Source organism: Monodon monoceros, unplaced genomic scaffold, assembly GCF_005190385.1.
Source record: "Monodon monoceros isolate NGI ecotype Baffin Bay Population unplaced genomic scaffold, NGI_Narwhal_1 Super_Scaffold_19, whole genome shotgun sequence".
NCBI classification, from domain to species: Eukaryota; Metazoa; Chordata; class Mammalia; order Artiodactyla; family Monodontidae; genus Monodon; species Monodon monoceros.
Window position 1 is genome coordinate 25,681,984 of NW_021703775.1, and position 26,297 is coordinate 25,708,280.

The following is a 26,297-nucleotide window of genomic DNA, read 5'->3' on the forward strand; positions in this document are numbered from 1 at the left end:
GTTGCTCCGTGGCATGTGGGATCTTCCCAGACCAGGGCTCAAACCTGTGTCCCTTGCATTGACAGGCAGACTCCCAACCACTGCGCCGCCAGGGAAGCCCTGGATCTAGATTTTGATGGAGCTTTGATTATGTCTTCTGTGGTGTCTTCTATGTGTGGTCCTCTTGTGTCTTCTGTGGTGTGCTTGTGTCTCTGACGGGAACGTGCGCCGTTACACGTGTTTAATGTATTTCAGCTGATCCCCCGCTCCCTAAGGGTATCAATTCATTTCTTCTTACAGGACAATGAGTGCCCATTATTTTCAGAGTACAATGGGAGACATAAAATGACTAACAGCTCTCCTAGGTTAAGCAGCCTACAAGAGCATCAGCAGAACTTGTGATAAGGTTGTCGAACAAGTTTGCATAGCTAGCTATGTAGGGTTAAACAATATTGACAAAATTAAGATTCAACACTGGCGGGGAGGATGGGTTAAACAGCCCATTTAGGATGGTTAAGGTCCAAGTGCCGTGTGTAGAAGTAAAAACACAAGATGAATTGCATAAAGGCTGGAGCTCGGGAGCCTGACTTGGCAGTAGTTCACCTAAGAGGTCACTCTGTGGTCCACAACTGAGTCTTGGACTCTTCCTTTAGTGACTTAAAGCTTTGTATATGCCCAGAGTAATAACGATAGCTTCTATACCTGCCACATCTCAGATGGCTGGTACTTTTACTCCTCTAGTATTTCTTTTTGATCCTCATATCCATATTATGTGGTGTCATTAGCCTGCTTTACAGACAAAGAAAAGGACACAGGGAGATGAAACAGCTCATCTCACGTCACACAACTGGGAAGTGAGGGAGCCATGTTCTTTCCACTGAGCCACACAGCCCTCAGCGTGACTCAGCTGCTTAAAAAGCTAATAAACTTTGGTGTGTGTTAATAAGAATGGCGTGTCCAGGTTGTGGGACTCCGTGGTGTCTGTGTGCTTGGTTTAGGCCAGCCAGATCCCATCTGGGACATTGGTCATTTCTAGAGATCCCGCTATAATGAAGGATGCTCTAGGTGTGAACAGGGATATGGTGGGGGTAGTATAGGGTCACAAGAAGGTTCAGGGAATTAAGGATGCAGTCATGTGGCTCAGAGGGATGAACTGAGATGCTTCTTGGAGTACAAAGAAATTAAGTGGAAATATGATGGAGGCAGATTTAGATTAGTTCAGTTTATAACTGCAACGAGTTGGAATCTTAGAGTTCAATAGTAATGTGTGGATGAGTAAATCCACACAATGAAATACTAGGCAACTCTTTAAAAAGATGTACAGTCGACCCTTGAACAAGACGGGTTTGAGCTGCACAGGTTCACTTATACGCCGATTTTTTTTTTTAATCTTTAAAAATTTATTTTTGGCTGCACTGGGTCTTCGTTGCTGCACGTGGGCTTTCTCTAGTTGGGGCGAGCGGGGGCTACTCTTCATTGCAGCGCTCCGGCTTCTCATTTCGGTGGCTTCTCTTGTTGCAGAGCACGGGCTCTCGGCACGTGGCCTCAGTAGTTGTGGCACCCAGGCTTAGTTGCTCTGTGGTATGTGGGATCCTCCCGGACCAGGGATCGAACGCACGTCCCCTGCATCGGCAGGTGGATTCTTAACCACTGCGCCATCAGGGAAGTCCCAACGCAGATTTTCTTCAATAGTAGATACTACAGTCCTACAGGATCCAAGGTGGTTGAGTGGGTAGACGTGGAACCTCGGATACCAAGGAGCTGCGGATACAGAGGGTGGACTAGTAATTAATCTGGGGCTCTTTGTGCAGAGGGCTGGTGCGCCTAACCACCGCGTTGTTCAAGGGTCAGCTATAGTTCTGGATTAGTTCTGGATGACTGATACTTGAAGATATGTTAAGTGAAAAAAAGATCACAACATGGTATTATCGTTTTATTCCATTAAAAAAAAATATATATATATATATACACACACATATGGTTATATTTAAATACTCAGAAAATGTTTGTGACCAATAATATGTGGTTCTCTTGTAGTGGGATTTCAAATAATTTTTTAAAACTCCTGTCTTCTAATTTTTCTATATTTAATACGGAATTTGTATAAGAAGAGATGAAAGCATATTTCTATTACCCAGTAGTGAGTCAGTCCCTGCCGAAGCAGTAATCTCCTAGCCCCTCACCTCAGGGTCTGGAAATGGGGCCAACACAACAGGGGCTGGGAAAGGGGACACTAGGTCTCTTTCAACTCAAAGATGTCAAGTGGAAAGCAGGTTACCAAACACAGTGTGACCCCACTTTCATAAAACACACGAACATCTGTGAGGAGCCCTGGTAACCCTGGTGTGCCCAGGCATTTCCAGAGGGTCCCTTTGCAACTGAAACAGAGAAGAAAACCCCCCGAGGCTGTCATCTGGCACCCCTATTGGAATGATGGGGTTTTCACGCGAATGTCCTCGGAGAGGAGCTTTCCTGTCTAGTGACCTAACGGGATACTGGCATCAACTGGAGAGAGCGCTGGGCTGCGGGGTTGGTTGTCCCTCAGAGATGCTGAATGCATTTTAGTCCGATGCTTCAAGCAGAAGCGATGGTTTCTCCTCCTCCCATTGGCCCTTCTCTCTTTTCCTTTCTTCAACTTACAGTTCCCTTTTCAGCCATCAACAGAATTGGCAATCTGCATGAAAAGAGGCTAGCCCCAGGCATGGGACCTTATGGGAAAGCTCATCTCTCCAAAGATAGGCCCTTCCTACTGGATGTGCTGCCGAGGCCATCAGGATGGAGCAGGATGCAGCAATCCTTAGCAAACAGTACATCAGAAGTGAACAGTCTTAATGGGGGCGGGGGGTGGGAGTCTCCAAACTGAATGGAAAGAGGGGACAGAAAGATCAAAGGGGAAAAACAAACAAAAGGAGAAACAGATGAGTAAAAGGCCTCATCTACTTTCCCCCTTTATAGCAGCTTTAACAGCTTCCAGTCTTTGAACATCACTTTATGCGGGAGGTGGAAGGGGAACAGGCTATTAGTCAGGGCTTCCTTTGTGTACCTACAACCTGCAGGGGGACGGTGGGATTACAGGGAATCTTAAATACCGCAATCTGGGCCCAATTCAAGGGGTGGGGTGGGGGAAGAAGCCACACAGAATTTGAGTGCAAAAAATAAATATAAAATTTATTAAAACACCCACAATATTTTAAAGATACCAGGAGTAATACAGTTCACAAACCCAGTTGTTTGTGTAAATTATAATAAAATACAAATCAAAAAAGGATACATACTTGCAATTTCTAGGCACCCTAAATTAAATCTGCTGAAACACTGGGGGAGAAGGGAAGGCAAGGAGGGTAGCTCAGGAGGCAAACCAATAAAGTGGGAGGAAAAAATATTAACAAAAAAGTAAAAATTATACAAAATAAAATTATCAGCATAAATTTACTGTACTAAGAATATCTACAGTTTAATAATACACATCCTATTGCCTTGAGACATTGCAAAAATCTACCATTCATCCATCAACCCCAGATAAACTTCATTTCAAGTAGCCACAGTTACAAAGTCAAGACGGAATATTCAAGTATGGTTGTTAAGTTCACCTCCATTGGAAGCCAAGTAACCAAACAGGAATTCAAAGAGAGAAGAAATAAAACACACCAAAAAGCTACAGGGGTTCTAGATGAAGTCTAATGCATTAATATGCCACAATATGACCTGTCCTTGTTTCTTTTTTTTTTAAATTAGAATACGTGAAAAAGAAATTACATCGCTCCTGTTTTTCTCCTCCTTTTTCCCCTCAAAAGAAAAAAAAAGTACTGGAACCAAGAAAATTTGGATGTCCAAATGAGCCAGATAGTATTTTTTAAATCCTCACGTGAATAATGATGAGTTATCCCTGAACTGACAGGTAGTCAAAATGAGAAAAGAGAGCAAACAATACCACTACAAAAAGCATCCCTGATATCAGAATAGAAGCAAACAAGGAAGTAGGCCAATTCTCACTGATTCTTAGGCAAAAAGCAACTTTAGACTTTGCATTTCTGTGCTGCAGTCTCTGCTCAGGGAAGAAGCCTATCGCTTTGCTCTTGTCGGCAGCTCTGCAGAAGGAAGGGCTGGGAGCGCCAAGACAGGGGCCTCACACATGGAAAAACTCTTTGCACATGTGGGTGTGGGACTGTATAACCTATGTTGGCGGTATGCACCCCCAAAAATGTTCATTTTGGTCCAGGGTATGTTGAAGTTGGCCATGTACTACAGCAGATGCAACTGGCTAATAAAACTAGGTTTTGAGGGAGTCATTTCAAATGACAGCGACGATGACTGAAAAAGCTCAATGAGATGGGCATGGGAAATTCACATTTTATTCAAAAGCAAAAAAAGGAAATGAAATAAGGTCAACCACAGTCCTTCCTTTAGGCATTCTGCCATTTTAACTGAAGAATGAAACGCGAAATGACCCCAGATTCTTCAAGGTCAGGTATGTCACCAAATGGACAACCTGTGTGTATCAGACCCTCATGGAATCTACTTTACCAAAGTTGTCACGATGTCCCGTTTTTGAGGTATTTAAAAAAAATTATTGTGACAGTGGATGACACAAAATGGAGCTTCCTGTTGAGTTTTTAAAATATCAACTTTTGTGGACCCAAGAAGAAATTTAGAATAGCACCAACTAAAAAGAGCCTCAGTGGCACTGAGTGAGCAAAGAAAGCTCCTTCCTTTAAGTTTGAACATGAGGGGTTCCCAATGAGAAGCAGAAGCATTGCTGGGGCAAAGGCTGTGGGGAGCAAAAGAACGAGACCCCTGCCCACCATGGTCCTGGCCAGTGCTAGGTGAGGAAGGAGGCCCATCTGGCCCACCTTGGTATGCAGAGCACCTTTGGAACCCTCAGAGACATCTACTTGGCACCCTGGACTGCAGGAGGAAAACGTGTGTTGGCTATGAGAATGCCTGCCACGTTAGAAGAGGCAGGAGTACCCAACTCCCCTTCCTCCAAAAAAAAAAAAAGAAAAAAGAAAAGCCCTTCACACCTCCTTTCTTATCAGGCCTAAGAGGACAGATGTGAAACGAGAGCGCCCCCGCCACCTCCAAGCCAGGAAGGCCCATTCCCCTGTCATAGTAAGGGGGCTGGCTGCCTTCGAGACTTGCCTTTCTATTTGGCCAGCAAGGGAAGAATAAAACAAAACAGAAAAACTGCTCAGAGCAGGTTCTAGCACGTAAACAGAGGTCTAAGGTGACAGCACCAAAAGGGGGGGGGGGGGGGAGAAGCCAAGAGAGACTGGAGCCCACCTTGTTTTTGGTTGGTTGTGGTTTCAGAACCTTGATAGCACCTCAGCAGGACAGGATCAGGGACAGTCACATTAAAACACCATAGCACCATTTTATTTATACTATTTCAATTCATAAAAATGCTTCCTAGTCCATAAAACACACTTCAGTAACAAAAGGAAAGAGAGATTGGTTGAGGCACGTCAGGGCTATCATTTTAATTTTCCACAGCACTGCCTTGGTGTGAGATCTGGCGGTGGTTAACTTCATGAAGCCTGGCCGGGTTCTCTCAATGGAATCGGGTTACCATCTACTTACTCACTGTCACCCGTCCTCGCACACCCACTGCTGTCTGGTACAAAGCAATTAAGATCTGCTCTTTCTTTCCTTACTTTAGCACTTTAAAAGTCCCTTGTTCTGCAAACTACTGTTTCCAAAAGAGGCTGGTGAAAGGACCAAGAGGGGTGGGTACGATCTCTTTCCACGCATACCTGTCACCTCAGTGAGACAGCAAAGCAGTACCCACGAAGCCAGAGTGTGGGAAACCTAGGCCCTGCCAAAAAACACACCAAACAACAAAAACAAGAAACCTCAAAATCCATGAAACACCTTACTCAAGATTTCTGATGGTGAGATAACGGTTTCTTGAGCTAGCACCAGTTATTTTGCGAGAACCTGCCGCAAAGCGATTTTTATTTTAAAAACCTCTTAGCACAAAACTTTGCAAGTACTTTCCTTGCAAGCAAAAGGCAGGGAAAACAAAAGAAAAGAAGAACCAAATGTCTGCACTGCATGTGGATGGCGTCTGTGGACAGGGCACACTGGGGGATGACTCTTAAGACTCCATCATTTCCGCTGCTATACTATTATTAAAACTTGATCATGTTGTTAGGTTCTTTAGTTGCAATGGCTTTATTTTTCTTCTCATGATAAAAATGTCTGTTAATCATCTTTAGGACTTAAAAAATGATAGTGCCAGTAAAAAATAAAAATTTGATTTTTCTCTTTAAGAAACCTTCAGCAGCAAGGGGGGCGGGCGATAAAGAGCTGTGCATAGTTACTTTTTAAACATACGTCTAAAGCATGCTAATTTAATGACTGAGATTTGAGGTAGGTTATACATGTAGTGTGTAAAAATCAGCATGGGCTTGAGCATGGCAACAGCACCACCTAATTTCTGAAACACCGTTCTGACGGGCGTGGGGACGTCCAATGGAGACTGCCTCTTGACTCACTTCTCAGCAGTCTACTTGCTGATCTAGAATTTACGAACCGAAGGCTGTTTGGGCTGGGGGGACAGACATCACATGCTTTTAGCTTGTACTGGTTTCTTCTTTCATCTAATGGCTTTGCTACCAAAGGGGGATGAGGGGAAGAGTCTATTTAACGCACATCAAGGAGATTCATACATGCCAAGCATCAGAATCACCTGGGTTACACTCAGGACCTTCCAAACCAACAGCCAACCTGGGGCTTTCCCGGGTCATACAGACGGTCACATTCTCCAAATGTTTTGTAAAATATTGTATTTCTTGCTTAAGATAATTTAAAATGAAGTTTTCAAGGCACCCCCGCATCTACCTAAGCACGGAGTCAAATGAGACCTGCATAAAAGTACTGATGCGATAAGCAAAATAGCATTTAAAGGACCCAACTTTTCCTCAAAACTAGAAAATCAGCATGCTCATTAAAGACTCTGCTTCCTTTAGCTTGTCAAACTGAAGGTCAGAGGTTTTCCTATAAATCTGAGTTCTGAATAATTCGAAATCCTGATAAGCTCTTGGGTATTTATTTCAAAAGCAATAATATTTCATTTTTTGTCCTGTAAAATAAATGCAACTTTACAGAATATGGTAAAAGTGAAGGATAGACAGAGCACGTTAAATATTCAGCTACTATTTACAATTTCTCCCACAATTACATGTTAAAACATACTTTTTTTCAAGTTGCTGTTTAAATCTAGGCAAAAGTGCTTAAAAAAATTTTTTTTTTTCTTTCACTATTTACAGTTAAAACCAGACCACATAAATGCTCAGGACATCTCGCAGCGACTCTCCGCCAGTGCTTCTGGAACAGTTACAGTAAACGCCCAGCGGGTCAATTCTCAGCCCTTACACAAGGCACCTGGAAGCTCAGGAGCTTGCCTTTAGCATCATCTGATCGTTAAGCTCATTTTGTGAAGACCCACATCCGAACAGAACTGCTCAATACGTGTCGGGCGTTTACCTCAGGGCTTGGCTGTCCTTCCCTGTGGGGCCACATTCCCCTCTGTGTCCTTATGAAGCCTCCCACTCACCACACACATCCACATGGGTAGCTGGATACAATTTCTGCTAATACCACAGGAAAAACAGACACTCCCAAGAAGTCTGACTTGCTGTCAACGCATGTTGCTTCTGCCTGTCAGGCCCAACCTCTCTCAACAATGTTGAAAAAATTAAGCACCACATTCTCATTTCAAAGAACTGAATGAATGCACCAGAATTTTAGAACGGGCATGTTCAAGTGGGTGGAGAGGGGAGGAGGGAAAGGAGAAAACGACCAAATAGAGAAATGGCACCAATTAGGGAGGAAAATCATAGCTACCTGCTGAAAATGTTTGACTCTTGCATTTTAAAATCATTACGCGTAGGCCCACTCCCCAAATGATAGCATGGAGGGGGTGGGCTCAGGTATGAGGCATGCACCATTGTCCAATGTGAAATCCAGGGATAAGGAGATGCGTTACTGCTGTCACACTGCTGTGTGGAGCTCCTGCAGACGCAGCCTGCCCGAGTCAAGGAAGTCCCAGCACAACACTACAGCACCGCTGGCTTTTCACAGCTTGGGTTCAACTCCCTGTTTTTAAAGATACAGTAGCCCTTTTCGGTATCAGCACAGACTTTGGGGCATTTTTTAAAACAAAAAACTGCCACTAAGACAAATTCCTTCAGCCAGTATCCGTTGGCTAGTCAGCTCGGTGGAAAAGGCTCCTGAGAACCTCTCGATTCCAGCTCCATCCCGAGGTGCTGCCGAGGGGACCACGGTATCACGTGACTTGATAGCTAAGGGACAGAGAGGATTCAGTGTGGAGACTAGCAAGCTTGAAGCTGTCTACTTCCAACCTGGTTTCCGGGAAAATCTATGCCAGCATCTCAGGTGCCTGGCCTGGGGTGCACCTGCCCCCATCCCCGACTCCAAGCCGGTGACTGGAAAAGGGACCCCAGCTGTTTTTCTACAGATTCTCCCATCCTACCGGAGAGGACAGAAGCTGTCCTGAGGGCTCCCTCCCCTGAAGGGAAGGCATGTCTGTCAGGAGGGATGCAGTGGGTGGCTACAACCTGCACTTGGCTCATGAGGGGCCAATGGCTGAGAGAACCTTGTCAGCTCCCAAGAGGGCCAGGCTCACCAGGCCCAGCACAACTGGGCAGGAATGAGTGCTTCTGGCCTTTCCTGCCGATCCTTTACCATTACAATTGTCACTTTTAAAAAAATCCAATAAATACACATTTTAAATGGAATTTAAAACTACTCCTTTGTGAAAGGACACTATAAACTTTCTTTCCATTATTGTGATATACAAGGATAGAGTTTTAAAAACAAGAGAAAATAAAAGGTCCCCCCAAACAAGGGAGGAAAAAAACCAACGTGGAGATATAAATATTAAGATCACGAAAAAATCACCCGACAGCCGTAGTTTCTTCTTCAAAGTGCTGGGGAATTGGGGGGAAGGGAGGGGCGGGTCAGTTCTGAGGTTTGGACCATAAATACATATATATGCGTATCTATATATGTATATATAGATTTTAAAAAGACTTCTGCACCCCCAACCCGCCCCCAGGTGTGAGGGCGAAAGCACCACAGAGGCAGCTCGGGCCTGGCCCGACGCTGAGGTACGCTGGCTCCCTGGCACCCTGGCGCCTAGATCCAGCGGCTGTAGGGGCCCGTGACCTTCGTGTAGGCGTACGAGGACACGGTGACTGCTGAGTCCGTGGGCACGGTCAGCGCCTGCCGGGTGGGGACAAGCCCCTTCTTTTCCTTATGCTGGGGCTCGGGGACCATGGCACCCCCCCACTTGCGCTTCTTCCCATACAGCTTGGCCTCCTGCTGGCCCAGGCCCAGCCGGGCGGCCTCCTCCTGTCTCGCCCGCGCCCTCTCGGCCAGCTGCTTCATCTTGGCCTCCCAGAGGGCCAGCCCGTGATTGGGCTGGTTGAGGTTCTTGTGCTGGTAGAAGACCAGCGAAATGCGGGTGGGGTGGCAGCGGTTGGGTTTCTTGAGGGGTGTGGTGGCGTGCAGCTCCCGCCGGGCACACTCGATGAGGATGGAGCCGTGAGCGGGGGCCACAGCCACGCCGCCGATATTCTCGTCCAGGAAGTTGTGTTCACTGTCGGACCACAGCTCCTCCTCTGCCTCCTCTGCCCCAGCAGCGCCGCCGCCTCCGCCGCCCTTCTCCTCCTTGACTGTGCCCCTGCTGGGGGGCTCCTCCGCCATCCCCTCCTCCAGGCTGAAGGGATCCCACAGCTTCTCCTCGGTCTTCAGGGCCCCAAATAGCTTCTCAGTGGGGCCCAGGGGCATGCCAAAGGACTGCCAGGCTTTGTCCAGCTGGCTCACCCCCGGGGTTGGAATCCTTCCCTCCTCCCCTTTCAGGGGGCTCCACAGCTTGTCTTGGAATCTGGGACCACCTTTCAGGGCAGAGTTGAAATCCCCGGCTCCTACCGCCCACGGCTTCTCAGTTAGGCTGGGCCCAGCCAAGGCCGAGGTGCTGTTCCCAAACTTGCAGTGGCTCCACGGCTTGCCCCGCAGCCGTCCTCCGGGCTGCGGGGCTGGCTGCTGTCCCTCGCCAGGGAATAACCCCCACTGATGCTGTCCATCTGGGAAGTGCGAAGGGGTCAGGCAGCCAGCCCCAAAAGAACCGAGCTTATCGGGGACAACAGCAGGGCTCTCCGCAGGAGGGAACACACCCCAGCTGCCACCCACACTGTTAGTCCTCTTGGGGGACACGCTTGGGCCTCCTGAGTACTGTCCCCATAGGTGATTGGGTCCCCCATTCTGAGATGCCTCGGGCAAAGGCATTTTGCCCATCTTGCCAGGCTCTCTGGGTACAGATTCGGTGTGGACCAGTGGATCTACTGGCTCTTGCTTGATGGATCTGTTGTAGCAACTGGAGCTCTGTACAAAGGGAGAGGGGTCCCTGGACACTGGGTGGATCTGGGGGGCCTTTGGAAGCAGATACTCCTTGGGGCCTGGGTAAGCAGGCTGCTGGTGGTGTGGAGCAGGGTGGTGGGTGTCTGTGGGAACAGCCTGGCCAGGCAGCTCGGCAAACTCAGCACCACCGTAGGCTGGGCTCAGGCTGTTGTGCAGAGCGTGGAGGTCTGGCTTCTTCTCAAAACTGCTGTTGCTGCCACTGTGCCCCCAGGTGCCAGGGCCCAGGAACTGAGAGGGGAAGACGGGGTTACTGGATGGAAAGCCATAGTAGCCAAATGATGGAAGCGCGTACTTGGAGTGGAAGCCGTTGACGGAGGCCAGGCCGGGCTGTGCATAGTAGGAGTGGTAGGAGTACACGCTGTTCACGCTGTACGGGTCGGAGGGCCGGCAACTGCCCAGCACCGAGTAGCTCTCCACCACCGCGTTGCCGCTGTACTTGAAGGAGCTGAAGTGGTTCTGTGGCTCCACCTTGAGGGAGGGCTTCAGGCTTTGCCGGGACAATCCACCCTTCAGAGACAGGCCTGAGGAAGACAGGAGGCAAGACAGAGAAGAAGCACAGAGAAGCACAGAGACGGACGCTCCCTCTTGCCAAGAGGTTTCCTCTGCTGGGCGGGCGAGACGAGTGAGGCTGGACTTGCTCCCCGTGCAGCGCAGCGTGGCCCGGCCCCACGGAAGCCCCAGAAGAGCAGCCGGCAGCGCCCAGGGCTCCGGTGTTGTCATTCTTCCCGGCTCTAGCGAACTCCACCCGGCCTCACTGAAGCCCCCTCGTGCCAGCCACTGCAGGGACGAGGGCCGCCCCACACCCGAAAGCCCTGCTGCAGACCACACGCCTGCCGCCTCGGTACTTTCCGCAGCGAGGAGAGCCGGTGAGCCGGGGGGACGCCCAGCTGCCCTCTGGGAAGACAGGGAGACCGCCTTCATTTGGCTCCCAGGTGCCTCCCATCTGGCTTGGTTTCCCGGGGCTGCTGCAGCTATGGCGCTGACTGACAAAATTAAGATAATTGATGGTCCAGGTGGCTGAGAGACCCCAGTACTTTTCTGTACGGAATTCTACCTCAAGGCAGGAAGAGTGGTGGTAAGGGAGCCGTCCAGGGCCCCCCACCCAACAGTGCCCGTGCCACCCCCGCCGGGCACCCTCTCCCCACACACCTGGGTCAGTGGGGATGCCAGCCAGCTCCAGGGCCTCCTGCTTGAGCTTCTCAGGAGTGCTCAGCTTCTCCTTCTGAACCTTCTTCTTCTCGGCTGCCGCCTTTCTGGCTTCCAGCTGCCGCTGGCGGCAGGACTTGGCAGGCTCCGGCAGGCGCCGGACCTCGCGGGGGAAGGCGGTGAGCACCTGGATGGCCCCGCTGCCCACCTTGGCGTTCTGGTTCTCCTCACTGCCAAACTCATCCGTGTTGGCCATCTTGTACAAGGGGAGTACGTGCAGCTGCTCATCCTCGGGAATCTTGCCCACGCAGCGATTGTCTTCCTTGGTCAGGGTGCAGACCTGCCCCAAACATAGAGACGGGGAGGGTGCTTGGGCCTGGGGTAGCCAGACACTGAGCGGGAGGGGCTGAGCATCCCGCACACAAGGCCGCCCCTTCCCCACACCGTCCCGGCCCCAGCTATCCACTATTACTTTCCGGAGCATCTAAAAAGCGCATTTGTCTTGCTTTACAGAGTAACGGTATCACCAGCGTTTAGAGTCTGCTCGACAGTTTTCAAAGCACATCCATTCACTTTGTCTAACACAAGGCTCTGGGGGGATAAGATGACCGGCTCAGGGTCACAAGGCCAGAAAGGGGCCAGGTCACGACTGGGAGACGTGCTCTGCCCTCCACTGCCATCATGGCCATTACATGTCATCACACAGATCTCAGACCTTCCACCATTATCCTCCTTGCCTTCAACACTCAGCCTCCTTTTGCCCTTAAAATTGAAAATTATATGTGCTGGTTGTAGAAAATGTAGGCCAGCACAAAGGACATAAAAATTATCTCCATAATCCCACCAACTAGAAATAACCCTTGCATATGCCTGGTCATATACGCACTCACTTTTTTTTTTTTTAGACTTTAATGTTATTAAGAACACACTCACTTTTTAATAATTAAATAGGATCATTTATATTATGCGTACAGTTTTAGAATAACTTTTTTTTCTTAACACAGTATATTTTCTGACATGTTAAGTATGCTTCCCCAATATGATTTAAGAGCCACACAATATTATTCCACTGTATCAATGTGTTAATTTAACTAATCCCTCATGACCATTTAAACCTGTTTCCCTATCATAAATAATACGTTTATCCTTTTCACTGAATTTAATTCCTTAGAATAAAAGCCGTAAGGGAGAACTGCCACATATTGCCAAACTGCGCTCCAAAATGATGATCGTCAGTGTTTCACTTACCCTGGCAGAATGAGTTTCAACTTTCCTATACTGTTGCTGATACTTTTGCTATTAATTTCTTTAGAACTTTCGCCTGTTATCAAAATGTACCTCGTCGTTGGTATGTGTTTCTCTGATTATTAATAAGGTTTGATTGATTTTTTTCTCGTTTACGTTTTACTCTTACATTGACTATATTTTATTTTCTGTATTCCTGATGTTCTGGCATTTGGGGCCTTGATCCTGGAGGGACTGTCCCTCCCCTAAGACTAGCTAATTCCTATAGATAGCAAATGACCCCCTGCCAGTGCAACTCTGATACACAAACCAACCAACCCAGAGTTCCCACCCCCAACCATCTCCTTTATAAAACTCTCACACACCAAGCAAATATTCTCTCTGCCTTAAATCACCCCAGGGCTAGGTATTGACAACTAGGGACCACCTCTATAGCCCAGAGCCTGCAGAAATGATTCAAACTCTCCATCCTCAGCTTATTCAGCTTTACTTATCCTACCTTGCCCATTCCTTTCCACGAAATCCCCAGTAAAGCTCTGGGCTATTCTCTCCCCTCTCTGCCTCCTGACAAACCCTGCTGCTGCCCAGTGAGCTGCCAAATGAGGACTCCAGGGCTGTAAGTGTCCTTATCCTGGGGCCACTGCACAAAGCTGTGCTGAGGACACCCTCCCTGTGGTCTCTAGAGGAGTCCGAAAGCACTGACTGCCATCCACAGGAGACTGGACGATAAGTGGTGGCACAGCCACACACACAGCCTTAGAACATGCTGCCTATATCCACTGACCAGCAAGTTGTCCACCACATATTCTTGAGTTCAGAAAAGCAAGATCATGGAACAGCACATACACATAATGTGTAAAATGTTTACAACTGTGCACACACACATACATTCAGGTGTCTGAATGGATGGTCATCACGATGCTAACACAGGTTACCTATGAGATAACAGGCATTTTTACTTTATACTTTCTCGTATTATTAAAATTATTTTTTACAATAAATAACTGTTTAATTAGAACAAAAAATATTATTCATTTTTGGAAAAAACTTATTTTTCACTCCAAACTCCGGAAGCTCTGGGATCCAAATAACCTCACTGTGCTCCTATCTCTTGGTGCCCCATCCTCCTTCCCTGCCCCTCTCCTAATCCTGGAGGGCCCACCCTTCTTTCTCTGTATTTTAGCTAGAAACCCTCACAATACAGTGTAGACAGAAGCCTGCCCCATCTTGCTTCTCAGTCTTGGACATGGGGAAGGAGGACAAGGTGGAGAAATGAAATCCTAGGGTTGGGCCATTCATCCACTTGGGGACACAAGCTATACCGACTCTGGGAGCCCCCTTTCAGTTGAATATGCCCGTGCCCTTGCCTCTTCCACAGCCCCCCTGGGAGCCCTGTCTCCTAGGACCTAGTTAAAAAGCAGAGAAGACAGCCACATTACCCCTTCCAGGGTGCCCCCAACCCAAGCCCAAACCTCCTCTCTTTTCCATCTGCACTCACTCTTCTGGGGCCAGCATCCAGGCTCATGGCCCTAACTATAAACTCAGTGCTCTCCACTAGCTATGAACTCAGTGCTCTCCAGTCTCAAATTCATTTCTCCAGACCCTCCCTCTCCCCTGCCTACTCTACATCTCCACCTGGACGTCTAGCAGGCATCTCAAAATAGAATTATTGATTTTCACCCCAAAACTGGTCTCTCCTGATATTCTACATCTCAGTAAACACCAACACTTGCCTAGTTGCTCAAGCAACTCACACATCCTAGGTCCACCCCAACAGCAATTACTCTCAGCTACGCCTTCAAAATCAACCCACAACCTGTCCGATTACTCCCCACACCCCACCCTCACTCCTGCCCAAGCCCTGTCACCTCTGGCCGGGACAAGTGTCCCAGCCTCCTACCTGGCCTGCTTGCTCTGATTCTCCCCCACCCACCCCTACCCCAACATATTTTATTCTCCATCTGCAGGAGCAAGAGAGTGCTTCTGACTTTATAAATGAGATCTCAGGGCTTCCCATCACACTTAGAGCACAACCCACAGCCCTCCCAGCCTCCCATGCTCCCTGCGACCTCACCCCACCCCTGCCTGCCCCTCTAATCTCACTCCTCTGAGCCTTTGCCTGTGCTGGTCCTTCTGCCTGGAGCACCCCACCCTCACGCATTCAGTCCCTTACTTCCGCATCTCTGCTCAGGTGCCCCTCCTCATACAGGCCTCTCTCCATGTCATCTAGAATAGAATCTGCTGTCATCTCATCCCTTACCCTACTTCATCTTCTCCTCACAGCCTTCCTTGCTACTGGACATTATATCACATTTTTAGGCAGCACTCTGTCCAGTTTATTCCCCGGCATCTAGAGCAGTACCTGAGGCACAATAAACATTTGCTCAGTGAATGAATCAAAAGGTTGTTTGGACTTAAATCCTAGTGCCCAGAGAGACCTGGAGCCACATTTTAGAGAACTGGGAGACACTGGGTGCCCAAGAGGCTGCATTCTGCAGCACCCAAGCCAGCCTTGCCCCTGCATTTCCCAGAGAAGTGGGCAGGAGCAGGTAGTCTGGCAGGGTCCCTCCCTGCCTTGAGCCCACCTATCTGCAGAGAACAGGTGTGCGCCCTCCCAGGATCGTCTCTCAGGTGGGGCTGTGACAGGTCACAGGCTTCCTTACCACCGTGCACCCGTTGTAGAGGTTATGCTGGTCCTTGTGGGCGTGGGCACAGAAGTCCATGCAGGCCGTGACCCCTGAGAAGGGCCGCCCTTCCTTCAGCCCCAGGCGGCAGTCAATCGCTATTTCCTCATTGGTCACCTGTGTGGATGGCCAAGGACAGCTGCTCGAGTGACCTGAGGTGAGTGGCCCTGATTCGGCATGGGGGAGGCCAGGTCTTAGAGGGAAGGAGGGAGGAAGGAGGTTAAGGACCACAGCCATCTTGTACTTGGGCTGTAGGAGGGAGGTTTTCTGGCTGAAGTCCCTATAAGGGGTTACTTCCTTCTGGGTTATCTCAAGTCCCTCTCACCTCGTCTATGGGGTGCAGCAGTGACAGGTGAGAGAAACTCAAGCCTCCCCAGTAGAAACCAGAGCAGAGGAGGTGGAGGATTATTAAGGGGAGAGAGACAGAGACCAAGGATACAGGAGAGACAGCCTGGGATGTGGTTAGCTTGGTGTAAACAAGGGATCTTAACAAAGACCTTAACAAAGATCGCTGCTCTAGCTCTGGCTGGGCTTTTCCCGTAAGGAACCCACTCCGCTGTTCCCCCACTTCAGGGAGCCTGGGCAGAGATGTGGGTGACATGTAGGTACAGAACAGCCCAAGACTCAGTACCTGGTTCTGATAGGCCTGGGGGGCCAGCCGCTTATACAGGGGAGCAACTTCGGTGGCCAGGTCCTGGAAACTCTTCCGGAGCACTTCTTCCTGTGGACAGAAGAACAGTCACACACCTCCAGAGCAGCCCTGCCTGGCAAACTCTGCACACTGGAAACTGACCTCCATTCTAGAACCACTGCCGGGTTGCCACTGGGAAGGTAGGAAGTAAGGTGCCATCAGGTATCTTTATGGTGTTCCCCTCTGGGAGGGGTGCCAGGTCTGTTTTAATGCTGGAGACAGACGCTGAAGCTCACCAGGAAAGACACTGCCTGAGGGTCTGGTCACCCTGACTACTAAGCACCTGTTCTGCCAGGCTCCAGCCCAGTGCTGCTCGGAACACCTAGAACAGGTTCCTGCTCTTGCTAAGCACTTGCTCAACACCCTAGGTCAGAGGTGCGGGATGGCAGGCATGTACAAGCACGAGCGGCAGGCGTGGGTCCTTCTTGCAGTGGTCCAGACAGGTAAATAAAGGCAGGGAGAGGTGGGTGAGGCCCGTGCTAGAAATCCCACAGCCAGCTAGGCCCAGCGCCCATCACCAGCCAGGTACACGGCCAGACCACAATGTTCTGTCCTTTAGACCCGCACCATCTCATGTGTTTAGTCACAAGCCACGTGTGGCTATTGAAATATAAATTCATTTTAATTAAAATTAAATAATTTTTTTTAAATTAAGAAGTTTAAATTAATTTTTTTTAATTTAAAAATTAAAAAAAATTCAGCCCCTCCACTGCACTGGCCACATTTCAAATGCTCAGTGGCTACATGTGGCTCCCATGGCTGTGTTTTCTACAGAGAACATTTCCATCATCACAGAAAGTTCCACTGGATAGTGCTGCCCTCGACAAAGCAGCAGCCCTCAGACTGGCAGAGAGTTTAAGGTATCTGTAGCCTCTCTCTGGCTCTCTGAGGGTAACAAGTTGGGCTATGGGGGCTCCTAGCCAGCCTTGAGCACAGGCATGGAGAGTTTATGGAGAAGAAAGAAGAGGAAGAGGGAAGAAAAAAGGTACCAAACTCACAGAATTAGAAATGGAAGGGTGAGACCAATGGCTCAGCTGTCTGTCCAGCAGGGCGGCCAGAGTTGCCAGCCAGCCTCACTGCACCTCCCTGGCTGCCTTCCAGACGCTGCCACCAGCATAGTGGGCCGGAAGCCAGCACAACACGGGGGTGAGGCTTGTGAGCTCTGGGGAAACACAGGCCAGGGTTTAAATGCTGACTTCATCATCACTGTCACATGGCCCTGGGCAAACCATTTGCCTCACGTGTAAAGGGAGCAGTAACAGGGCCTAGATCCTCAGGCTGTCATGAGATTAACTGAGACACCTGTGAGGTGCTGGGCGGAGTACCCAGCACTTAGTGCACAGGAAATGGTAGCTGATGGAACAGGGAAAGTATTTGTGAGAAATTAAAGCAATTATTTTCATTCACGGTAATTCCTAGTTCCTGGCGGCACTGGGACTCCTCCATTCATTGAAGCAACTGCATTTGCTGCTTCTGGGGGAGGCCAGGCACTGCCAAAAGTTAAAGTCTAGTGTCAAATCAGACTCTTAGACTAGGTCGTGTAATAGTCAGAAAGCTGGGCTTTGAGGGGAAAAAAGGGGTTCTAAATTTGGACGTGCTTCCTTTTATTTCTGAAAAGCAAAGCTTGGAAGTCTGAGCATAGAAATTTACATGTGGTGTAAAAAAAAATGTGCCCCGGGAGAGTCCCTGTCTCCTGGAAAATGGGGAAGCCCTTCTGGTAAAAGGAGCTTGGAGAGGTTTGGAAGGTAGAGGCTGGGATCAAGGTATTGCCTGGATCCAGTACCCCTCTCACAGCAGCAGAGGCAGAAGGCAGGGAGGCTGGAGGAGACATGACAGAGAGACCACTCAGGCCTATGCCTGCTTTGCATCTGGACTCCAAGTGGAGACCCCCTCGGGATGGCCCTCATAACCAGGGCAACAGAGAAGTGGCAGAGTGGGAGGTGACCTGACCTGACGCTTCTGGTTCCCAGCCTAAGCTCGGCCTGCGGAGGAGACCCTGAGGCCCCTTGTGCTGCTGTCACTGGGTTGGGGAGGAGCTCTGGTGGGCGGGAGGAGGCCTCAGGCCTAGTGGCCATACCATGTGGATGCCAGACCAGGGCCCGAGGACCGTGCCAGGCCCCCAGCAAGGAAGGAGACACCAAGGACTTAGACAACTGGACAAGCGCACAGAGATGTGGGCCCCGCAGCCAGGCAGGATGAGGGACACCTCGGGACATCCAGCATCGGCCAGAAGGTGGCCTGAGGCCCAGTGGCCCCTCTTTGTGCCACACGTCACACCCAGAAAGATGTCTTGAGAAGAATGGAGGGGAGAAATAACCCTTTAAGAGGGTCAAGTTCTAATGAGGAATCTGAACATTTACCTTAAAAGAGACTTTTCTAAACTGCAAGAGTCTGAGGTACCTGTAATTGGTAAGTCTAATTTTTCACTCATCGTATCCCTCCACACTACACCCCACATACCTCATTTCACTGCAAGATAAGGTCAGTTTAAAAAAAAGAAAGGAAGTTCCATTTTCTACACATCTGAGTCACAGTGTGCTAATCCTACATCCCACCGGGACTATTAAAGGCAGTAGGTGGAATAGGGTGAGCGGGAGGGTCCCATGCTCCCTGTGGGGCTGTGCTCACCTCTTTGGGGTTGTCCCCCGCGAGGCGGAACTTGCGAGGAGTCTTGCTCCGAGCATATTTGCAGCCATTGAAGTACATGCTCCAGGAACAACCGAAGGAGAAGGAGGCACCACAGGTATTTGGGTCTTTGCCCTGGCAAGCGCAGGTACGGCTGCAACATATATCACATGTTAGGCATACAAGGCACATTTTTAGTTCTAGAATTTTCCCCCTCCCTCGGGGGGAGGCCCTGTTGAGGCCTGGCATCCACTGGCCTCCCAGTGACGGCCATGACATCCTTCCCTGACCTCAACTCCTTTCCCAAATCTCTACCCTTGTGGGCAGGGAATCAGCTCTGAGCAGCCTGTTTGGCTCCCGCCCCTGAGCCTGAAGTCTGAGAGTGTGCTGCGGGGAGAAGCACATGGGCTGTTTGAGATGGCTGGGGAGGATCTAATCAAAAACCCAATAACGTTTACACTTTGCCTTAACTTTAATATCCTGACCAGCTCCAACACAGACCACACAAATGGGAATAATGTGAACCGCAGAGTTTGAACATGCCTGCTTCTTGCAGGCCCAGGTGCTGACAGGCCTTTAAACAAATGAACACTGACTTTACCATCCAACACTTAATAAAATCCAGAAACAACCCAAATGCCCTCCGACTGGGGAATGAATAAACAAATCGTGACACACCCACACAGTGGAATACTGCTCAGTGGTGAAAAGGAATGAGCTACTGATACACACATCCATAGATGAAACTCAGAAACACTGTGCTCAGGGAAAGAAGCAAGACTCAGGAGGCTACATGATGCGTGGTTCCATTCATATGACATTCTTGTAAAGGCAACCCTACAGGGACAGGAAATAAGATTTGTGGTTGCCAGGGGTGGGGAGAAGCGCCTGGCTATAAAAAGGGCACGGTGGAGTCTGGGGGGTGATGGAACTCTTCTATATCTTCATTGTGGCAGTGGCTACATGACTGTAAACATGTCAAATTCTTCAAACTGTACACCTCAAAGGATGAATTTTACTGGAAGTAAAAATATCTTAATTTAAAAAATGGGGGAGGGGACCCTATAAGGGTAGGTCTTGTGAGTACCACTGATGCCTTGTATTAGCGGGGCACTCACACTTTTCCACACTTGTTGCCACTATTAGAGCCTCAGAGTCAATCTGGGGCGGAAAGCAAAGCTAAGCTGAGTCAAGAGACCCTCCCCAGCCAGGGCCAGACCCCAGGCCAGATCCGTAGGTAAGCATTCTTTCCACCACAGTCCTAACTTGGCCGGACACACAGGGCCCTGACCCCACTGCCCCACCCCTGCCCACTGGGACCGTCCACATACTCATCGTTGAGGCCACATCTCCGGCTGGTGGGGTTCCCGTACTTCCGGAGGGTATCGGTGAGCTCCTGGTAGAGGGTGTCTCCGAGGCTTCGGGGGATGCCCTCCCAGGCCAGGATGAGGATGACGATCACGGCATTCTGGCAGTGGTGGCCTGCCCGGTGCCGCACCAGGCAGAGCAGCTTCTCTTCCAGCGTGTGCCTGCGGATCACCTGCAGGGAGGTGGGGCGGGGGGTGCTGTGAATCACAGGAGCCAGGCACCCATGATCCTCTGCATGGATGCCACACACCCTCACCTCTGCCCAAAAGACCTGCGGGTGCAGATCTTTAGGGCAGTGTACCAGGGGCGTCACACCTCGGTGACAGCAACCACACAGGCTAAAGGGCCATTATAATTAGGGAAAGAAAACCATTAAATAGCAAAACAGAAAAACAATTACTACAAAAGCTGAGTCATTGGTGATGTATATAGACTTAGGGATAAGAATATCGAGTTGGCCAAAAAGTTCCTTCGGATTTTAAGTAAAAATAAAAGACATCTTTCATTTTCACCAAGAACTTTATTGAACCATATATTCACCCTTTTGTTCCACTACCTTCTGCCATGTTTCAGGCAACTTCATGATTCCATCTTCCTGAAACTTCTTCTTTTTGAGCAAAGAACTGTTCCAGGTGCCTTTTACAGTCTTCCAGGGAATTGAAATGGTTTCCATTGAGAGAATCTTGTAAAGACCTAAATAAATGGAAATCCGAAGGTGCAATGTCTGGTGAATACGGCAGATGAACCAGAACTGCACAGCCAAGCTGTAACAGTTTTTGCCTGGTCATCAAAGAAGCATGCGGTCTTGCGTTATCCTGATGGAAGATTATGCGTTTTCTGTTGACTAATTCTGGTCGCTTTTCATCAAGCACTGCTTTCAGTCGGTCTAACTGGGAGCAGTACTTGGAATTAATCGTTTGGTTTTCAAGAAGGAGCTCATAAGAGAGGACTCCCTTCCAATCCCACCACATACACAACATCACCTTCCTTGGATGAAGACCGGCCTTTGGTGTGGTTGGCGGTGATTCACTTCGCTTGCCCCACGATCTCTTCCGTTCCACATTATTGTACAGTGTCCACTTTTCATCGCCCGTCACAATTTGTTTTGAAAACAGAATGTTTTCATTAAGTTTGAGTAGAGAATCGCACGTGGAAATGTGGTCAGGAAGGTTTTCTTCGCTTAACTTATGTGGGATCCAAACATCAAAGCGATTCACGTAACCAAGCTGGTGCAGATGACTTTCAGCGCTTGATTTGGATATTCTGGGTAAGTCGGCTATCTCCCGCGTGGTATAACGTTGATTGTTCTCAATTAATATCTCGATTTGATTCGCTATCAACTTCAACAGGTCTACCCGACTGTGGAGCACTGTCCAGCGAGAAATCTCCTGCACGGAACTTCACAAGCCACTTTTGACACATGTGATCAGTCACACCACCTTCTCCATACACCGCACAAATCTTTTTTTGCGTTTTTACCTTTCTTGAAATAATAAATCATAATATGCCAAAAATGTTGTTTTTCCTTCCATCTTCAATATTAAAATGTCTACACAAAAATTCACCAATTTTGATGGTTTTTTTTTTTAATGCACTCTGATATGACAGCTGTCACAATCCAATCCAATTGTTTCGAATGAAGTTAAAGACAACTAAACGCTACTAGAGCCAACTGACGGAAAAAGCCGAACGAACCTTTTGGCCAACCCAAAACATAGATAAAATTATAAGCCAAAACATATTCAGAGATTTTTTATGTTGTCCTAAAACATCTGCAGAGAAAACGGTGCATATCTGTATGTTTTTAGTTAAAAAGCAAGGGTCTTGATGCTGTGGAAACCAGTTTTTGGTAGTTCCTCAAAAATTTAAACAAATATAACCAGGCACAACTAAGAATACACCCAAGGGAACTGAGAGTAGGGATTTGGACAGGTACTTGTACCCCCATGGCCAGAGCAGCATTACCTAGCAATAGCCAAAAGGCAGAAACAGCCCAAATGTCCGTCAACTGACGAATGGATGAACAAAATGTGGCACGTCCATTCAATGGAATATTACTCAACCTTGAACAGGAACGAAGGTCTGACTCATGCTACAACGTGAGTGAACCCTGAGAACACTATGCTAAGTGAAGCAAGCCAGACACAAAAGGACAAATACTGTATGATTCCACTCACATGAGGTACCTGTACGTGTTAAATTCACAGAGACAGAAAGTAGAATGGTGGTTACCAGGGGCTGGGATGGCGGAGAGGGAGGGTTTGGGGAGTTACTGTTTAATGGGTATAGAGTTTCAGTACGGGCTGATGAAAAAGTTTTGGAAATAGACTGTGGTGATGGTTGCATAACAACGTGAATGTAATTGATGCCACTGAACTGTACACTTAAAAATGCCAAATTTTATGTTATGTATATTTTAACACAATTTTAAAAAATTAATAATACCAAAACCCATTGAACTATATACTTTAAATGAGTGAAGTGTATGGTATGTGAATTATATCTCAATAAGGCTGTTTAAAAACAAAAAAGCGGGCTTCCCTGGTGGCGCAGTGGTTGAGAGTCCGCCTGCCGATGCAGGGGACACGGGTTCGTGCCCCGGTCTGGGACGATCACACATGCTGCGGAGCGGCTGGGCCCGTGAGCCATGGCCGCTGGGCCTGCGCGTCCGGAGCCTGTGCTCCGCGACGGGAGAGGCCACAACAGTGAGAGGCCCGCGTACCGCAAAAAAAAAAAAAAAATTAAAATAAAAACAAAACAAAACAAAAAAGCACGGGCCTTGGGCATTGCTCTCCTCTTCACTCATTCCCTAAACACCGTCCTGGCTCACACAAAGATGTGTCAAGGCAAAGGGTCCAGGAGTGGGGGATGAGGTGGCTGAATCTCCCCCCAAAATCCCAGGGAATTCTGTGACTCGATAAGATGTGGGGACCTGTGAAGAGGGGAGACTGGGAAGGGCTCTGAGTGGCAGGAGGAGGGACAAGGCCTCGAGGCGGGGCTTCTACAAAGGACTATAAGCAGGGGGCTCACTTATATACATAGCTACATGCTTTAGAAAGGGGCACAGATAGTCGGGAGAGGGGTGAAATGGGGAGACCGCTGACGTAACACAAGCAAAACAGATGAAGTCGGAACTAGAACAATGGGGGGGAATGAAACAGGAAAAGGAATGGATTCTAGAGACCTTTAGAAGAAAGGGAACTTTGGGACCACCTGACTATAGGAGCTGAGGGACAGGGAGAAGTCTTAAATCACTTCCACGTTTCGTGGCGCAGAAAAGTGGGCGAGTGTGGGCCGTGTTTCCTGGCAGGTTAGCAGGGAGCATGCTGAGGCCACAGGCACTCTGGAACACTGGAGTGGCTATTCTAAGCAGCCCCAACAGAATGGGTATGGAGGTCAGGAGATGTCTGGGCTGGAGACAGACTTGGTCATGAGTACGTCAGTGCAGGGAGATGCTGAGAGAGCCACCGGGCAGGAAATACCAATAAGGAAAGGAGGCCAGATGTACAACTAAAGAGTTGGGGGTGGGGGGTGGGGGTGGGAAGCCAGACCTCTCTCCATCGACCACTGCCTGGTGGGAACTCCAGCCGAGTGTACCTACCTCTTCCAGTTTTGCAAGAAGAAAACAGAAATCCAGATTTTCACATGAAATCTCTCCTTTTAAACACAGGAACACCAAATGCAATTTTTAAGATTGTAGTAAAATATATGTAACTTAGAATTTAGCATTTTAAGTGTACAGCTCAGTAGCATTAAGTATATTCACGCTGTTGTGCAAACTATCACCAGAACTTCTTCCACCTCCAGAACTTTTTATTTTCCCAAACAGAAACTCTACACCCATTTAACACTAACTCTCCATCCTCCCCTGCCCACAGCCCACGGTAACAACCATCCTGCTTTCTGACTCTATTAACCTGACTACTCTGGGTACCTCATAGAAGCGGAATCATACAGCATTTGTCCTTTAATAACTGGCTTTATTTCGCTTAGCATAATGTCCTTAAGTTTCATCCATGACGCAGCATGTATCAGGATTTGCTTCAAAAATTTGAAGGACACCTTGTGTGCTAAACAAAACATATAACTGGGCCAAGAGTTCCTGTTTTGAGCCACAGCAATAATGGTGTCCACCACCCTCACCCTTGGTGGAAGCATCGATTACATCATTATTTATAAAATTGTTTTTGTGGCTCAGTAAATATACGAACATGCCATTAATCATACCCCTGTGTGATTGGCCTACTGCAGACTGAGCCGGGCATTTCACGGGCAACTGCACACATCGTAGGTACTAGGGTTTCTGAGACACTTGTCAACCTCTGCTCACTGCCCGGGCAGTGCATCGACTCATTGCGCTCATGTGCGACACACGCTCAGAGCACACAGAGACACCCGACCTGTCAAAGTTGAGACTGAGGTCACGCCCTCTGGGGTGCCCAAGTGACAAACACATAAAGGTGGACTAGGCGTGAGCAGACAGCCCTGTGGCACCCTCACAGGCCTTTGGGTACACTCAAAAAAGCTATAACAAAGCGGAGCTCCCTATCCACACTCTATGAAGGAACCCAGCAGGGTGAAATACACAAAGTGCACAAGTCAAAGGCCAACGTAAGGTGTGAACAAACCAACATTCGAGCACGGCAACACAGACTGTTCCCATGCCATCACAGGACTGTAAACCAATCACCTAGATTCTGGGCAGGAATTCCCTGAGCACTGAACCTCGAACAGCACCAGGCAGAAACTCAGATCTGTTCCCCCATAACTCTCACCCTTGGTACTTAGTTCCAACTACTGGGGTTCCCCAGCAAGTCTATTCTACCATGCCCCTGAAGGGTCTTCAAATATCCGCCTTCTGGCCTGTTACCTTTACAGGCTGGCGAAGCAGTATCTCTATGATTCTTCTACCAAAAGCCCATTTTCCCCATCTGCAGTGTTTGCTTCTGGCATGCCTCTGTTTATTCTGAGCCTTTGGAATGCTCCATGGGTCACTCCCTTACTCCCATGCTTGGTGACTTCCATCCTTTGTACAGGCCACCTTAAAATCAGAGACTACCAGCAGGCTCTCTGGGTAGTCCCCATTGCTTTCTTAGATCATTCTCTCGACACACATTTGCTGGACATCCATGATGCACCTCAGCTTTGTCCCCCAAGATCCTAGCCGGTTAAGTCTAGAGCTTGTCAGGTACACTGCTTGTAATGAAGGTATTGGTTGGGGGTTCAGGCCGCAAACACAGACATGAACCCCAGTTGGAAAGAAAACCCAGGCTCTAGACATGGGACAGGGGAAGTGGGAAGAGCCACAGAAGGCACTGTCCACCACAGGCAGCTGGATGCTGCCAGTCCCCCGTGGCCATGGACCACTTCCTGCGCTCTTGATGCCATGCTACCACCAAGGATAATCTGTCCTTCTTAGCATTTGTGGGTCACTTCCCCAGGGGTGGGGGGCGGGGAAAGGGAACACCTGCCTCTTCTCTAACTTCCAAGGAGGTGGAACTCTGGATGAGCTCTACAACCAAAATACATAGGGTATTTAGTGGCTGTGTAGGCAAAAAATAAGAGAAGTCCACCACACTATGAGAGATGGTTATAAAAGAGGAAAAAAAAAAAAAAACCCCACAACTCAGCACGGCCTTTTTCTTGCCGCTGTAACAGTTCTATGATCTACCACTCTTCTCATAAAAAAATTTTCTTTCCTCTCTCCTTTTATCTTCACTCATCAGATACAGAATTTCCTCACCTCTCTGTCACTATGGATTCCCTTCTATCTAAGCTTTTCTTTCAAAGCTGGCATCCCCCACCAGACTTGGTGATACCCACAAGTTATTCCAACCTTTGGACAAAGCACCGTGCTACATGTGCCCTGCTCTGGGCATTTGTCCACAGACTCTGGAGGACCAAAGTTCTGAGGACCAAGTTCCTCCCCCATCATTCTGCTTTCCTCTCACAGCCCCAGAAACTGATCTCACGCTTTACCTGGGCAGCTTCCTCCTCAGCCCTCAGCAGAGACATACAAGTGCTGGTCAAGAGCTATAAAGCTTGGCCATGGGTGTCTGGGGACTGGAAATGCATGTTCTTATCCTCAACACCATCCACATAGCCAGGTGCTTTCT

The 26,297-nt window shown here is 48.7% G+C and overlaps 1 protein-coding gene across 5 annotated transcripts in view; it reads right to left on the reverse strand.

Annotated features, from left to right (window-relative positions):
• Window positions 1-8,738: 8,738 nt before the first annotated feature.
• Window positions 8,739-26,297, reverse strand: part of TET3 (tet methylcytosine dioxygenase 3) — a 109,425-nt gene continuing 91,866 nt past the window's right edge. For all 5 annotated transcript variants that reach the window (XM_029231474.1, XM_029231476.1, XM_029231473.1 and 2 more), the window contains 6 exons: window positions 20,145-20,353; window positions 18,817-18,967; window positions 16,129-16,218; window positions 15,477-15,614; window positions 11,572-11,908; window positions 8,739-10,943 (listed from right to left, as the gene is read on the reverse strand). In XM_029231474.1, the coding sequence (XP_029087307.1) occupies window positions 9,139-10,943; window positions 11,572-11,908; window positions 15,477-15,614; window positions 16,129-16,218; window positions 18,817-18,967; window positions 20,145-20,353 (2,730 nt within the window). In that variant the 3' untranslated portion in view covers window positions 8,739-9,138. The remainder of the gene's footprint in view (window positions 10,944-11,571; window positions 11,909-15,476; window positions 15,615-16,128; window positions 16,219-18,816; window positions 18,968-20,144; window positions 20,354-26,297) is intronic.